General features: G+C 34.7%; 1 protein-coding gene across 1 annotated transcript; it reads right to left on the bottom strand.

Moving 5' to 3' along the window:
* Window positions 1-10724: 10724 nt before the first annotated feature.
* Window positions 10725-12186, bottom strand: LOC127800768 (acetylglutamate kinase, chloroplastic). The gene has a single exon (XM_052335569.1). The coding sequence runs from the start codon at window positions 11981-11983 to the stop codon at window positions 10952-10954; it is 1032 nt and encodes a 343-aa protein (XP_052191529.1). The 5' UTR covers window positions 11984-12186; the 3' UTR covers window positions 10725-10951.
* Between the last annotated feature and the right edge of the window lie 5268 nt (window positions 12187-17454).

Raw genomic sequence — 17454 nt, 5'->3', positions numbered from 1 at the left:
GAAAGACACGGATAATATGCTTCAACACTGCTATCATGTGGGCCATTATGATATTATAGTGATGATGACGTATGTGCCAGTATATATACTTGAGCGCATGTGTGAATAGGCGTTAGGCCAGTTTCTACTAGGGTGTCCTCAGAATCAGTACATGCATCTCATATAAAAGTATAGGGGACTTAGGTGGTTAGGGAACAACTTATAGGGGTTGTCTTTAGGCACTTATTTTTCCTACACTATGTTTTCCTTTGAAACCACAAATTATTTAAACTTATGGTACATATTTCCGTTGTTTATACCGTTATTATATTATTGTACTCATAATGATCATCCTAGCATTTTATTGTATACTCTCCTAGTGGGCATGGCATACTTTATACTCGCGAGTTCACAAGACTCACCAATTTTTATTAAAAATATTTTCAGGGAATTCTCCTTTTTTATTATTGGTCCAACAGATCTTCTGGTATGATATCAAACCCCTTTTTGATTCCTGATGTACTATAGGATGCTCTGTGGAGACATACACGTACTGTAGAGTCTGATCTTTTGTCTCTTATTTTTGTGGCACATATTTGTGCCAAGGGCTCGAGATACGAGGTTGGATATGTATTTATGACAATAGTGTGATTTTTGTACAGCTGCTGTATATGGAATATTGAAATGTTAATTAGAAGGTGAAATGGTATTTTACTCCATGTTCTATATCTTGTCAGTAGTATTATTGTTTTATTCAAATTGAGTTAGAGAATAGGCTTACTAGTCCATTGTGGGGTCGCTGGGCCTAGGGATTAGTGCCAGTCATGACTTATCAGATTTTAGGTCGTGACAGCCCACGTGATAGCAGTGCTGAAACATACTATCAGTGTCTCTCATGGCCTTGGCATGCCAAGCCTCACAGTACCATGATCTTTTCCTGCTGTGAGTCTCTAGGGAATCTACTAGATAGTCCTTTAATAATAATAATGCAAATGATACCCTATTTAAAATACAAGTCATAATCGTTTATCATTTCATGTGGTGCCTAAAATACACCATATCATTCAATATTTCACATTCTCAAGATAAGAAATTAGTTAGGGTATCTTTCATCTTATGTCTCTCCCAGTAGGATGAAAATGTTTCATGCAAGTTAAAACATTTAAAAGTATTCTTCTATAATCCGCATATAAAAATCATATACGAGTTATGTATATAAAAATCATGTACAAGTTATAATCTTTATGCATGAAATAGTATATATGTGCATAATATAAGGTAAACATATCATATCCTGTCTACTTGCTTGGGAAACAATGACTCAAGTCCGAGTCTGGGGAGAAGATCGAACAAAATCCTGAGAATCCGAGTCTATAATAAATAGAATGGGGTGGTCACATTTAGGTAACAACGTAATGAAATTACCGAAAATCCTAACCATTGCCTAACATCCTGAATCGATTATTTTATACCTTGGCCCCTTGCAATATTCGAATTTGGCATCATGAAATTCGTCGAGCTTAGCCATCGATTACGTCATCATGCCTCGCCTTGCATGCTACGCGCAAGTGTATAGTGAAACTACACATCCACTTATAGGCTATAATAAAATAATATGTATATATATATCTATACTCACCCATAAATTAATTTTCTTTAATATAGATAATATATTTTTATTTAAATTTCTCCTTTTTCAAAAATACATATATATTTATATTTATAACTAAATTGATAAATTTTTTAAAAAACTTAATAATTAATTATTTAATAATTTAATAAACAACTTCGAAGAAATAATTTGCAATATTCTTTATTTATTTATTTATTTTTATTTCCTTTCTTTTTCTTCTTTTCTTTTCTTTCTTTTCCTTTTTCTTTTCTTTCTTCCCAGCGGACTGCCGCCGCCGGCCGGCCAGCATACCGATTCGAAGCCCTCGCCATGAACAACAACATATCTCAAAATGAGACCCATCGACGGTCAGATTTTAATAGATCTAAGAATTAACTTTTGGCCAAAATAGGGGCGAAATCTGGCCATCGCCGTTCGCCGACCGCCGGCCATCTTTTCGATGATCGGAGGCTACCACAAGGTGCACAGCACTTAGGCGACCAACATACCAAAAAATGAGCAAAATCGGACGGCTAGATTTTCGTAGATCTAAGGTCAAACTTTCGGCCAAAAAGAATAAACCCCCTGCCAAAGTCGCCGGCCACCGTGGCCGGCGATTTCCGGCGATCCAAGACTGCCATCAAACTCCCTCAAGCAAACCGACCAACATATCCAAAAACTAAAGAAATCCAATGGTCAGATCTTCGTAGATCTGACCTTAAACAATCGGCCAAAAACCCACATCGCCCCTCAACATACATTTCACGAAAACAACAAGAAAAATCGGCAAGATCAAGCCAAAATGCTTATCTCTTTGTAGATCGGGGGTGCTTTAACAGTAAAAATGAAGTCGGATCGAAGATCAAACGGTCGGATCGCTTGAAATCGATGAAAATCTGAGAGAAAACAAGAGAGAAAAATAAGAGAGAGAGAAATTGATTTCTGGGGGGGGCTGCTGAGCGCCTCCCCCTTTCTTTTTTATATTTATTTATTTTTCTTTTTTTTCAAATATATTATTATTATTATTATTATTATTATTATTATTATTATATATTTTTATTTATTTTATTTATTATTATTTTTTTTAGAATTAAATTATTAATGCTATTATTTATCATTATTTTTTTTCTAGATCTTTACAATACACTTAGGGTGCATTTGATAGGGATGAAAAATGAGGATGAAATTTATTTTCCATCTAAATTCTATGAAATTTCATCAAATAGCTTTTATTTTCCATGGAATTCGAATTCTATCTTTGTTCAAAAAGTGGAGATTTTTCTTGAAATCAAGGAATTAGAATTTCTCGGGGGTGGGGTGAGAATTGGAATCCCCACTTTTCACCCTCCAATCAAATGCACCCTTAAATGTCATATATTAAATACATAACACATTACTCTAAAACTTTAAATAATACTGCCACAAAATAATTATGCATTATTTTTAGGATAACCCTAAAGAGAAACATATTAAAAGACATTTCAATAACATGTGGCTAAAACAATTTTAACACATATAAGAACATTAATAGATAAATCATATTAAAAGATAAATCAATCAAGGTTCTAGAAAAACATAATTGATGATGATCTTTGAGATCGACCACCACGTGCTGCCTTAGAGGGATGGACCTCAGGAGTGGAAGCTTCGAACTTGGCTATGTTTGGCTCGGGAATGTAGCCTGCAAGACAACGGAGCGACAGGGCTAGAATCCCCTGGGTAGACTCTAACACTCAAGTCAGTAGAGTAAATGCAAGTAGTAAAAAATGTAAGAGCTTAAAACTTGTCATACCTGATCAGGGCCCATGTTTTTTATAGGCAAAACCATTATAAGGTACTCGAGATAAGGCCCGAGGTGGTCAGGCATGGCTCTCGGGGACCTCGATCAAGTTGGAATGAGTCGCATGTTCTGGTCCGGATTTTTCAAACTCTACTCTGGATTGCTCTACAAGTATTATCACGTGTCCTTTAACTGTTTGTAGAAGGTGGTTCCCTACTCTGCATTGTGGACTTGTCACATGCCAATCTCTTAGGCGATCCACGTGGCGAGCGAGACGGGTAGCGTGTAGGGGATATTTTAGTAATTTAGATAATATCACATCAATAATCATACAAGAACATTAAAGTTTTGGCATAATGTAATCATCATTAAAATATTTAGAACATAAAACCCAACATATACTTTAAAAAAAAATTAATAGTTTATAATTATAAGTCACTTTAAAATATATTCAGTCGTTTTTTTATCACAATTTTGGAGTGGCGCTCAAGATTAACTTTTGATCCCAACTCATTGTAGCTTTCCCATCCCAAAATAAAAATAAAAAAATTATTTTATTTTGATGGGGGTTTTCAGATCAAAACAGTAATGAGACAGAATAATAGCAGTATGAATATGATTGATCACTTTTCAAACGATAAAACGTTTAAAACGAGGTCAGTAGCCAAGCTGAAGCTGAAGCTTAAGCTTGCTTATTTTTGGAAATCAATATACTGACGAGCTATTATTTTGTGAAAAGAATATCACCAAAATCATGTAATTAACAATGAACCATTTTGGTGGATATTTCATGCATGTTTATCTTGATAAATTAATAAAGTATAGAATTTACATGAATTTTGTATTTATATTATAATATAAATGGGTTACATGTATGCAAGATTCAAAATTTTGATCATGATATTTATTGTTATTCATAATATATAGGGCGGATCTAGCCCATGGGCTTAAAAAATAGACTTTTTAACCTAAAAAAATAATACATTTTTTCCAAGGCCCCCACCCACCAACCCAACCCCAACCCCAAATCTATTGCCCCCTCTACTGCAAATCTTTTTTTTTTTTTTTTAAATAACTTGACATTTAAGTCTTATTCTTAAAAAAACTCAAGAAAAATCAAGCCTATGTGATAATAGTAAGCCACTAGGGCTTGGAAATTTTTTTTAAAGCCCCCAATTAAAAAATCCTAGCTCCCCTGTATATAGCAATGTTTCCGGAACAATAAAGTATCCATCACAAATTCAATACCTTGCGAAATACAAAGACCAAAGCTCAACAGCATACAGCAGGGAGAGTGCGAGTTCCAATGAGAGGCATGCAAGACAGTGTTCAGAAGCCCACAAATAGAATAGAACACTCTTTTTATGTGGTTTCATGTTCCTTAGACATAATAGTAAAATTTGATAGCATTACTAAGATTATTTTTTTAAAATAATTCAAAAGTTATGAATTTAAACTATAAAAATAATTATTTTTTTTGTAAAGGGTAGGTAATAAAAAAAATAACTTTTCTCCATGTCTCACGAAATGAAAAATTCTCTTGCTATAATAAGAAACTCTTATTTTAATATTTATCAAACGTTCGTTAACATTTTAATACACAATCATAGCCACAATCAGGAGTGTATATAATTTCAGTAAAAACATCAAAATAAAAGGATGCCTCTAAAAATAAGTATGCAAATAAGATAATTTGTTTCCTTCATCTCCCAATCAAGGTAGTATTTGTTAAAATAAGTAAAATAAAATTACATCAAGATAATTTATCTGTAAAATTTAAGATAACTTATCTAAAGAGAAGAGAGATAAATTTATCTAAGAAGTCTAAAATAAGAAATCACTTGATTTCTTTTTAAATAAATTTAACAAACACAATAAAAAATATTTTTATTCGAAATATTTTTTATATCCCATTTTTTTCGATCTATATCTTAATTAACAAACACTATCCAACTCAAAACAATATCTAAAGTAGAACATGCCCCACCCATCATGAAAACACCTATCACATGTTCAAACTTCAAAGTAGTCAAGTTTCTCTCTTTCTTGGCAATTGGCAAAAGATTCATTAAAAATTCTAGAAGTATAGCTTAATGAGTTTAGTTTACCATGCAAAAATTGCACAACTCAAGTCTCCCTCCAAGCGAACCAAAGACATTGCCTACAACCACCTACACAGATTCTCCACAAAATTCAGAACTGACACCAGATTTCGAAACTATCCTTTCCTCTCCATCAATTAGTTAAAAAAAAAAAAACACAAAGAAATAAAGCTCAAATGTTCCCAAAAAAACTAAGGGAATTGGTGGGATAAAATCCAAGAATTTTAAGCTAAGTGCCAATTGAAATTCAAGCCATATCCAAAATCCTCGGAGGTCTAAACTTCAATCTTCAGACTACCATGAAAAGCCATAACTCCAACTCCCTTCTCCCTCTTCTTAGCCGGCCAGGCTATGTTGTAGGTAATCCAGTGCCTCTAATGTCCAAAGAATCGTTGTATAATTTAACTGGAATACTATGATATTTAGCATTCTGAGTGTCTACATCAAAGGGAAATTGTCTGGACCCATGCAAGAGTTGCAAGGCTGGGTTACTGATAAACAAAATTGGAGAACCTCTTGATTGAAAGCGCACTGGATCCTAAAAAGTGGTACCGTTATGAAAAATATTAAAATACCAAGTAAAAGAAGGAAAACAACCCCAAAAAATGATTTTTCACTATAACACTTCTTTAGCCCAAAAAAGAAGCAGAGCACAAAACACTAAACATATTGCGGTAAAATTGAATTTGTTTCATATTTATAATCACCGTTACTACTTCCTTCCACATTCCAAAATGCAACAACGGCTCATTGGGGTATCAGGCAAGGACAATTAAGTAAAAAAATGACTAAAAAAATAATTCCATTATTAAAAGAGGGGCACGGACCACAGCATACAGACACAGATAACAGCCCTTATTACAATTCTAATGAATCAAAACAACTAAACAAATGTAAATCAAGGAGACTGGAAGGTGAGAGCCTGAAAGATGCATAAAACTCTTGAAACAGTTCTGCCTATTGATTAGAAAATTCAAAGTGAAAGGAGAAAAAGATTAACATTTGAAGAAAAAGGGTTGGGGCTTGGTGCGATCAATGCACAGCAGGGCCAATGTTAGCAACCTTCTCACAGTGCCATTCTCCCTACCTTTGCTGGACTGTGCGGCTTGTTTGGCATCAGTGATGCCATCTACGCCTCCACTAGGCTCCAGATACAGAGAAAGGAAGGAGAAATAGGTGCACAAGGCTAAGAGAGACTAGAGAGAGGAGAAATTAGGGGTGGGGGAAGAAGGGAACTAGGAGACGGGCACCAGATTTGGGCGAACTGGATATGTAAAAGAGAACACCAACACATCACGCCTAGATCCTACTACGTGGGATTAGCTACCTGAATTTTAGCTTGCTACTTATTTCTATCCAGAGCATATGCCTTTCTTGGTATCTTGCTATTACAAAAAGGAATATCTCTTTATATGTATATATATATACATAAATACAAACGTAATTAAAGGATCACAGAGGTTAAAAACCAAACAAGGAAAAAGCTACCAAGAAAAGCACCAAAACAGATCATCCACAAAGCACAAAAAATGACTTACAAGATGAAAAATACTCCTTCCTATTCCATAAGACAAAAAAGATTCTCCAAAAAGTTTCTATATTCCTCTCTCAAACAAGCCACATAGTTAAAAAGGGACAGAGGAGAGATTTCCAAGCTCAGAACTATCTCATATTCGGGAACACAAGCTCTACTAAGCCAAAAAGAACAATCATCAAATTTGGCATCACTGAATAAGCGCCCCTAAGGTGCTATGACATTATAGCTTTCAGCACATTTAGAAAAGTCAAAAAGATCTAGGGGCCGTTTAGCTGTGAAAACAGTCCCGGTTTTCTATAAAATTACTCCACAAAAAATGGAAAACTAAAAAACTTACTCAAATACAAAAAATTCCCAAATGGAAAATGGAGATTCTGAAAACATGGTTTTCCAAAATTGAACTAAACTTGGAAAAATACTAAAATGAGTTTTCTAAGTTTTCCTTGTCAGTTTGGAGATTTGGAAAACACAGTTTTCCAAAAATTTTCCACAAATCTTCATCTCCTTCTCTAACACAAGTTACACAAAAGAAATTAAAACATCTCTCTTTTTTTAAACATATGTTCTATTTTTCCAGATTAGAAACTAGTCTATGTGCATAAAATCTTAATGCATTTTCCAAATTTTCTATAGAAAATGAAAAACTAGAGATTTTATAGAAAATTAGAGATGGAAAACTAGAAATAATTTTCCATAACATAGCTTTATTTCTATAAAACTACTTCCAAGGGATTTTCACGCTATGTTTGTCACAAAGAGCACATAGTTACCATAAAATTTAAAATGGATGGAGAAATGGCTTTTTATAGAATCACATCTTTGGGACAAGTATGAAACCTGGTAAAAAATTTTAAAGAAACTTTCCAGAAACTTGAGAACATATAGAAAACTTCAGAGAAACAGATACATTAAGAATGCCAACAAGACACTTCTAAAATCTCAATAAAAACTTGCAAAGAACTCCACAAATATTATTTAAGAACTTGAATTGCTCATTTTATTATTGTTTTTCTTTATGTTTTTATGAAATATAAATTATGATTTAGTAAAATATTTATTAGACTATTCTTTTATGGGCATTTATTGGACTATTTTTAATAAGACTTTCTAAAGTTTGCATTTAGTTTACAATTTTTTCATAATACTTCCACTAAAATTTTTACACGATTCTTTTCAATTTTGATGTTTTTCTTTCTCTCTATATATTTTCTTTCATGTTTTTCACTTCTTATTCCAAAACTGATTCTCATTTCACTTCCCATTCGACAACCATGTAAAGGCCATAAAAAAAAAAAGTGAATAGTAAAGGCTTCATCACCAGACAGCTTCCAAACCATCTATCCTTCCACCACCCCACTCTAGAATGATTTTTCAAAAGATCAAACGCTCCTATCAAGGACTCGTATTAACAGTCAAAAGACTTTGCCTGAACGTAGGGACCAAACTAAATTTCCCAAGATATAAGAGAAATCATCACTTGTTAAAATGTTGTCTAGAGTATAGGTTAAATAAAATCAGTTATAGCAGTGTTTTTTGAGGGCCAATGAGGTATTAAATAGAAGTTGTAACCCAAACTGTAATTAGTGATAAGTTTGGGGTGTAAACTGTAAATATTTGAAAGTCTTCATTGGGGTTCTGCCTCCTATTATAAATAGAGAGTAAGGGGATAGATTTTACTATTCTATTCTATTGTACCAAGTGAACATTCATTTAGAGAGAAAGGCTGGTGTTCAAGACTGCCTTGTAATCTTGGAGAGTGAGTGTTGATTGTACTCGAGAATAGGAGGTTTTCTCAAGTTGTTGTATTGATCATCCTTGGTAATAAGAAGACTGCTCTTGGGGTGTTTGAAGGCTGGATGTAGGGTTGCTTTAAAGCAATCCGAACCAGGATATATCTTGCGCCTATTGTTTGGTTTGTGTCTTGATTGTTTCTGGTTTTCTTTCATTTAAATTCTGTTCTTGTTTTTTGTCTTGTGTTTCTGTTGGTTGGATTGATTTCGGGTGAGGAGTTGAGAGAATTGGCATTAGGAAACATTGATTGAGTTGTCAAGAGTGCTCCTAAGCATAACATCACTTGCAACCACTAACTTGTCCATGGCTAAATTGAACAAAACCTGTAACATCATACACAGCAGTCTACAGCCATACCAATCATTGAACCAAAAAGAACCTTGTAACCCTCGTTGCCTCAAAATATCTAAATCTGGCAAAATATTATTACAAAAAAAAAAAAAAAAAGGCCCAACCTTCATAATACTCTTCCTAAGGCTCCTCTTGTGATAAGGGCCCAAACAAGCCCATAAATCCACCCCATTTGGGTAATTGTACTTCTCAGCGTACTCCATAAGCTCCCTCCACCTAATGAAATGCTGGACAAAAATAAATTCCTAATCCCTAAACCTCCCCAGACCACAAGATAACAAATCTTGCTATGAGTAAGCTTCTCTCACGATATTTGACTCTCGCAATATTGACATTAACGACAACAAAACTGACAGCACAAATAGTTGGCTGCAAACAAGGACAATTTTGTAGTAACATTAATTACGAAAACTGATAGTCTATTTTGAAAGTCAACTCCAAGCTAAGAAGCACAAATAAGACTACAAACACATGAATTAGATGTAGTTTGGGGACAAAAAATGAGGGTATGAACACAGTGCAGAACAAAAAAAAAAGAAAGTTCACATTTGTCTATTATGCCAGCTAAATCTATAAAGTAATTCAAAAAAAGCCACTAAAATTACAGCATGAATCTAATAATGAAGGAAAGGATTTAATTCAAATTTTAAAGTACTGCATAACAACAGAGAGTAACTCTATATTGCTCAATTATAAATCATTATAACACCATGTACCAAACATGCAAAGTCAATATTTAACAGATTATCTATCAAAAATAAATGAAGTCTCAAATAAAAAAGAAATTAATCCTAATTTAGGCACCAATCAACACTTACTGTTCATACAAACAGATAAACAAATAGAATAATCGTGCAAAACTTCCAACTTCCAATTTCAATCTAAGTCATCACCACTTGGACAAATCATGTGGTGTGTATATGACATGTTTAACACATATTGCCATTCACGTGATCACCTTTGGACACTGAAGTCGTCTTGTGTGATCACCAATGAGATTGCAGTCTAATACATGTTATACTGCATATGCCACCCATTTCAGAGTGCTCATACCTCATAGGCTGTAGGGGTCAACAATATGTTGTGCAGGTTAGACAATAATTCAAACACCTTTTCCTTAAGATCTGTAATATGTTGGTCAAGTTATGTTATTATCTCAAATAGAAAATATGCATATCCTGGTAGGCCACATAAAGCTGGACACCTTCAAGGTTTCAACTGAGCAGGGCAGCTCCAAGAGATATTAAAAGTCAATATGGTAAAATTGATGGGCAGCTCCAGTTTTATTACAAAATTTTCCACAACAAAGTTCTCTTTCTCAACATTCAACCACTTTTTTGCAAAATGGGAGTTGTGTGTGCTTATGTGGTGGGAATTTGTTCTCATTCCAAATTTGATTTCAAATCTGAAGTGAAGAGGAAACTGTATTGCTTCAAAACTCCATCCTTTTTACTTCTTTATATTGAACACTTTGGTTCCAAACAAGAGGAAGTTTTGAAATGCTAGCAAATCAAGCTAAGCTAGTAGCCATCACATTAGCTACTTAACTGCAAGCACAAATTCAACCCCAAGTGCAGAAACACTATATTAGTTATTTCATAACACAGCAGGTAAACAAGAGTAACAGACAATAGCACTGATTTGGAGTAAACCAAAGATCTAACACAGAGTTAAATAGCAATAATAAACATACAGACACAGATACCAAATTCTTTGACATCAATGCCATCAAATTAATAGCCTTTAGTTGCTTTCGATCATATTTAACTTAGGTTTGGCACCATTGTTTTTCTTTCTTTTTACCCTGCGATCATTGTTCCAGCACCTTGGTCAGTAAGAATCTCAAGCAGTAATGAATGGGGTAGGCGCCCATCAATTATACTCGCAGTACGAACCCCTTGAGCAATTGATCTAACACAGCAGTTCACCTTAGGTATCATTCCTCCGGCAATTTTCCCATCCTCCATCATCGTCTTCACCCCTTTGATGTCAATCCGCTTCACTAAACTGCCCGGGTCATCCCTATTCTCGAGAATTCCAGCCACATCTGTCAACAGAATCAGCTTCTCCGCCCCCAAAGCGGCCGCCAACTCCCCGGCCACCGTGTCAGCATTGATGTTGTACGACTGCCCCGCGCCGTCGGCTGCCACAGAGGCAATGACCGGGATGTGATTGTTCTCGATGAGGGGGCGAAGGACAGAAGGATCCACGCTGGCAACCTCGCCGACGAACCCTAACTGAGCCGAGTTGGGAGAGGGCCGGGCTGTGAGGAGGCGGCCATCGATGCCGGAGAGGCCGACGGCGGTGGCACCGGCCTTGTTGATGAGAGAGACGAGATGCTTGTTGACCTTGCCGACCAAAACCATGGACACAATCTCCATGGTGGAGGCGTCGGTGACACGCAGGCCGTTGAGGAAATTGGGCTCAATCCCAAGCCGGCCCAACCACTGGTTTATCTCGGGCCCGCCTCCATGGACGAAAACGATCCGAAGCCCTACGCAAGAGAGCAGGACCAGGTCCGTGATCACCGACGATTGGAGCGACTCCGATTTCATAGCCGCCCCTCCGTACTTGACCACGATCGTCTTCCCCCTGAACTTCTGGATGAACGGCAACGACTCCGAATAAATATTCACCCGCAGCTGCGCCGGTATCGACTTCGACTGATCCGCCACCACCGCCGCGGCGGCGGGGGGGATCGACATGGACGATCTAATAAAGCGAGCGGAAAGGGAGGATTTGTTGTAGGGTTTGGCGGCGAGTCCTCTCCGCAAGGCATTATCGGGGAATGAGAGTGAAGGAGAGAGATTGAGGAGGTTAGCAGCCGGCATGCCTGTTCTTCTTGCTTGGGTACTGGAATTCGGTTAGAACGAAAAGCAGCGGAGGAGAAGAAGCTAACGCAGGAGCAGCTGTGTTGCTATGCTTTTTCATGGGCGAGGCGAAGCAAGCAGGTCTTGCCTGCGACAGAATACCGGCCGATGAAATTCCCAAGAGACGGAATTTTATAAAGAGCTGCTGTGTGCGTGCTGTGTCATGTCTGTATGGCGTCATCTCTTTATGAACAAATGTTTTATAGTTAAATATATTTAATATAATTAATGGCTGTAAACTCATCATCTCAACTCCAAGGAAACTCTTAAAATTTTTAATATCATACTTTATAAAAAATAATAATTTCATTTCGGGATTAAATGACAACATAATAAAAGGGAGAATAATAATCATCATAAGAATAAAAAGAAGAATAGCCTTAGCGTGGCTTAAAACCGAACCCCCCCGCCCCCCGGGGGGGGCGTCTTCCCTGTGACAGTAATATTATTCTCCTGCCTGCCTGCCTGCTGCGCCCCCTTTAGTGATAATTGATAAAAGATGATGATGCGCCACTAGTCCCACTCAAGCCCTTAAGTTTCCATTTATTATTATACAAACTAAAATCAAATTATAAGCTATCGATTATAATAAAATTTATTCGCCTTTTAAATTTATTCGATTCCAATTGAAAGCTAAAAATGACAGCTTTCGAAAACACCAAATCAACTGCAAGAGGGATTTTTATAATTAGTTGTGTTGACGCGTTTGGATCGTGTTTAGATTATAACGTAGATAGGTTAGTGACACGCTTGTGTTTATCCACTACTAAACTTCTCTTTCTTTATAAAATAATATTTTTATATAAGTAAACAAGTTAATTTAGCAAAAATCTAAACCAAGTTAAGTTAATAATTTCTTGTAAATATAAATGATAGTGACAGATAATTGTTTCTTATTTAATATTCTTATGAGGATTATGTAAGAATAATAATTCTGTTTATATCAGGATTAACCGTATCTGTTTATTTATTATTTATTACTTTCTTAAACAGTCCCAATAAAGCCAATCTCAGCATTGGGCAGGTCGACTAGGGTTTGGGCCAAACCCATTAAAATGGGACTTGCTTAAGATTGGGCCAAAATCTAATTCATCAAGCCCGCCTGCCAAAAGATTGAGAAATCACGAGCAAGATTATCAATTTCAAAATCTATTTAATGCTCCTACGTACCAAAAGAAAATCTATTTAATATAAAATTTTCTAATAACTTCTTAATCAATTTTGTAGTTGCAGTTCTTTGATTTACTTTAAATTTAAATCTATTTAATATAAAACTTTCTAATAACTTCTTAATCAATTTTGTAGTTGCAGTTCTTTGATTTACTTTAAATTGAAATGCAAATTCACGTGAAAATTATAAGTTTGTGATGTTATATTTAAATAATATCTTAACATGTCTTATCAATATACATACATATCTTAACATGGTTTTTATTTATTTATTTATTTTTAATGAAAGGCTGATACCAAATGGGAGATATAGATCAAAGTCCTCATTCTATTTCTATATATAGTAGGTTCTTCTAGATCCGTTTGGCACTGTTTGCCTAATTATAATTAACAAAAAAAAAAAAACAGAGCGCAGATGCAATTTTACGAAGGATTACAGATTGATGAAAATGAAGCCAGATACTTGACAAAAAGAAAAAAACACAAGGAAAGCCAGGCATACATACATAAGTTATTACTATATAATATATAACTAAATATATAAATATAAACATAAACATAAATTATGCGCGTGTCTGTGTGTATATATGTAACTGATCACAAGTCACAACACACAGCAAATTATACTTTTGAAACTGGAAAGTCTAGCTAGCTAGCTGATTGATTGATCTATACTTTTGGACCAGTGCCTTTTGTTCCAATAGAATGGCCAACTCCAGGACTGTGCCCATTTGGTCTTGCAGCCTGGACTGTGTTTCCACCACCACCGGTGGATGAGATGGGCTGAAAGCTTCCTTCTTCCTCTGCTAACAGGCGGTGGTCGTCGCCGCCATTCTCATGCATTATAGATCTCGCAGTATTCTCATGCATGGCACTGGCAGCACAGTTCTCACAGCCATTAATATTCTCTTTCTGATCTGCATGCAGCTTCCTTCCAGTAGTGAACATGATCCCATGAGATGAAATCAGTACAAGAAGGAAAGCACAAGTGAAAACGGCACAGGCTTTGGGCGCCATTAATGGAGAACAGAATTAAAAAAGCAGAGAAGATTATTAGATTATCGTATTTCTGAAACTCAAATAAGGCCAAAGATGAGCTTTTGCTTTGGATCTGAATTAGTAGGAGCTTGCTCTTGATGAATGTTGAGTATTTATAGGCTTCAAAAGCTGGTGCGGTCAACTACAACAGAAAAAGAAAAACTCAAAATTCAAAGGTGATAGGAACCATGATTGCAATTCTGAATGGTCCAGATTATTTCCGATTTTTATACTTGTCTTCTTGGAGACATACTAACATGGAGGCTAGCTAGGGCTGGATTGACATTCGGCATATATATCGCTTTCACTGTTTCTGGGTAGTTCTTTAGTTCCTTCTACTTTTCTTCCGTTGCCATTTGCCAGTATTATTTTCAACATCTTTTTATTTCCTCAGTGCAGCGAACTCACAGCCTCATAACATGGAGTACTTGACTATTGTGTAATGCAATATATAGCAAACACAAAATAATCATATCAGTGCTTATTCAAGAATGGAATCATTAGAGATCAAGGGGCGGCAAAAGAAACAAGAGATGATGATCAGTTCGTATATATATTACTAAACCTGATGGGAATTAATTAGGGTTCGTAGGGTAAACTGTTTGTGCCAGCTGCCACATTATAATTAATTTAACTAAATGATGATAGCATTAGGCAACAGCACCCACTTGGGTGGGATTTTTTATTTTTTTTTAAAAATACTAATAAACTACTACTATTCTATTATTTCTTATATTAACATCAAGTCCAAAAGCCAAAAACTACACCAAGAGAAGCTAAATCTATGTGCCCCGGCCGATTAAGCAATACAAAAGCCAGTCCCCAAAAAAATAAAAAGCAAAAAGAGAAAAGAAACTACGTACATTAGTCAACAAGGCAATTGACTAACAAATTAAGAACCCCAGAGGGACTGCGCGAATCCCACTGGAAAGTATCCAATCTAATAACAATTTACCTTCTTCACATTCCTTGAAATCCTTTAATCCAATCAAAGGGTCCAGTAACTTATACCTATTAATTTCTTCACAAGCAACGGACGAAACAGCTCCTCGATCGGTTGGCTAGTGTTATAATTAGACCAAAAATTAAAAATATAAACTAATTAAGGGCCAAGTCGAATAAAAGGCAATGTTAATCAATTAATATGATTATATATGAGACCATAATATGTCACTCATCGACCGACTTTTCTTATTATTAAAAATAAAAATCAGTCAACAAGTGTTATAAAGGAAGCAGAAGATCATGGAAGTTCGAATTCTTCTCTTTTTGGCGGCGGTGGAGAGTGGTGGCGCAAAAGGGGTTGATTATGAAATAATTTGACACTAATGCCTTGTTTATTATTCTTTCACAGATACATTTTTAGTATTACTTTAATTGGGTCAAATGACAAGATGGAAGATCTGTTGATGCAACATATATATATAATTTCTAAGTGCGGCACTCCGATCCGAATTAACCCTCAACTCAACCAAGTTCACCCAGAAAATTTAGGTAGCACCCCATTAAAATAAGGTTTTATGTATATGAGTTTGCATAAAATTATATATTTATTTTTAAATTAAATTATTTAAAATAAATATAATAATTGTGGTAGTCGTTTGTGTAATTAATTATATTATAATTTGGTGTAAATATTTACATTTATATATAAAAATGAAAAGAGTAATTCAAATATAATTAAGGTAATTAATGTTAATCATTCTCTAAAAGTAATGGTTAAGGTATAATAAATGTATTTTATTTTTAAACAATTAGTATTTATTATATCTTATTTTCAATCTAAAAATAATTTTATTTGTTGATAAAATATTATAAGGTTTTTGTTAAAAAGTACTCTTAAGGCATTTATTACGGTGTATTTAATACATTTTATTTTCAACATTAATATATGTATAATCATATCCAATAAGAGAACTTGAAAAAATAATGTATAATTATTACACTTTGTCTAAAAGTAAAATGCATTAAATGTAAATTAACGGGCACTTTTTAAAAAATAAAAAAAATATTAAAAAAGTTCAAGGTTAAATTAATTAAAATCGAAAAGATGACGGACTAATTTAATAATTTTTTAAAATTTTATATAAAATAATGTGATTTATTATCAATTACATGATAAAAGTAATTGCCAAGAACATCTTTTGTAATTATAACAATTTAATTAATATATCAATTTAGTAACATTTTTATTATAAAGAAAAAAAAAGATTTGTCTTGGTGGTGAGGAGATCGTGGAAAGATGGATGGAATGGAAGCGCTTCTAGTTGGCTCCTCAAGTTGCGGAAGTTGCTCCCACGGCTCAATGCGTCAACTCAATTAGAGCAAAAAGAAAAATAGAGTTTCCGGTCATTAACTGTTATGATTAACATCGAAATCTACGGTTGCGGTTGGCGCTAAGCTGTTCTGTAATCATGGCAGGTTGTGACAGAGACAAGCATTGCCCAAGAACCATCAAATTTAAGGCTTCACGGAGAGCCATCCTTGTGAAAAGTAAGGATGAATGTTCTTTCTTTCCAATAAATAAATGAAGAAAAATAAGAAACAAATTGGAGCGACTAGATTCAGTCAACAAATTTGTCCAAAGAATTCTTTAATCTGTAAATTCATGTTTAAAGTCGTTTATAGTTAATTTATGAATTTCTAAATTCTAATGTTCGTGAATTTTCTATCTTATCCCACAAAAATTGGAAAATTTTGCTATATATATATATTATACACTTTATAATTTTATTTGTAATTTCAAGCCCGAAAAAAAAAAAGATTACTCCAACAAGGGCACGTGCTGAACATAAAACTTAAACCAAAAACTCCATTAAAGTGTATAATAATGGTATGGAACCTCGTCATCACAATTTTGCCCTGATCCAAAATATCTATAAGAAAGGTAGAGTTGAATCTCTTAGTATATTCTCTGATGTTCAATTCAGTAGAATAACAAGTAGATAAAAGTGTACTATATACTCGAAATCTCTTGATTTACTTATAAAGGTCTTGACCTTTATATAGGCAATGTGAGCGACGATACTTAAATATAATCTCTAGGATTTACAGATTCAATTATCTTAGATTAGTGAAAAATTTGTCAGAATAGAAAAAGAACGTTGTGTATTGAGATATTCAGAGTAAATCTCTAGAGCTCCTAGGCTCAATTGTTTTGAGATAATAGTGAACATTTTCCTTTCAGGATCCTAAAATTTATCTCTAAGTATCCTATAGACTCG

The sequence above is a fragment of the Diospyros lotus genome, chromosome 4 (assembly GCF_014633365.1).
Source record: "Diospyros lotus cultivar Yz01 chromosome 4, ASM1463336v1, whole genome shotgun sequence".
Taxonomy (NCBI): Eukaryota; Viridiplantae; Streptophyta; class Magnoliopsida; order Ericales; family Ebenaceae; genus Diospyros; species Diospyros lotus.
Note: the sequence above shows the minus strand (reverse complement) of the source record. Positions and strands in the feature narration are given on the sequence as shown.

Excerpts from the sequence above, each read along its gene's own strand:
- LOC127800768 (XM_052335569.1), bottom strand. The coding sequence starts at position 11,983 with ATGCCGGCTGCTAACCTCCTCAATCTCTCTCCTTCACTCTCATTCCCC.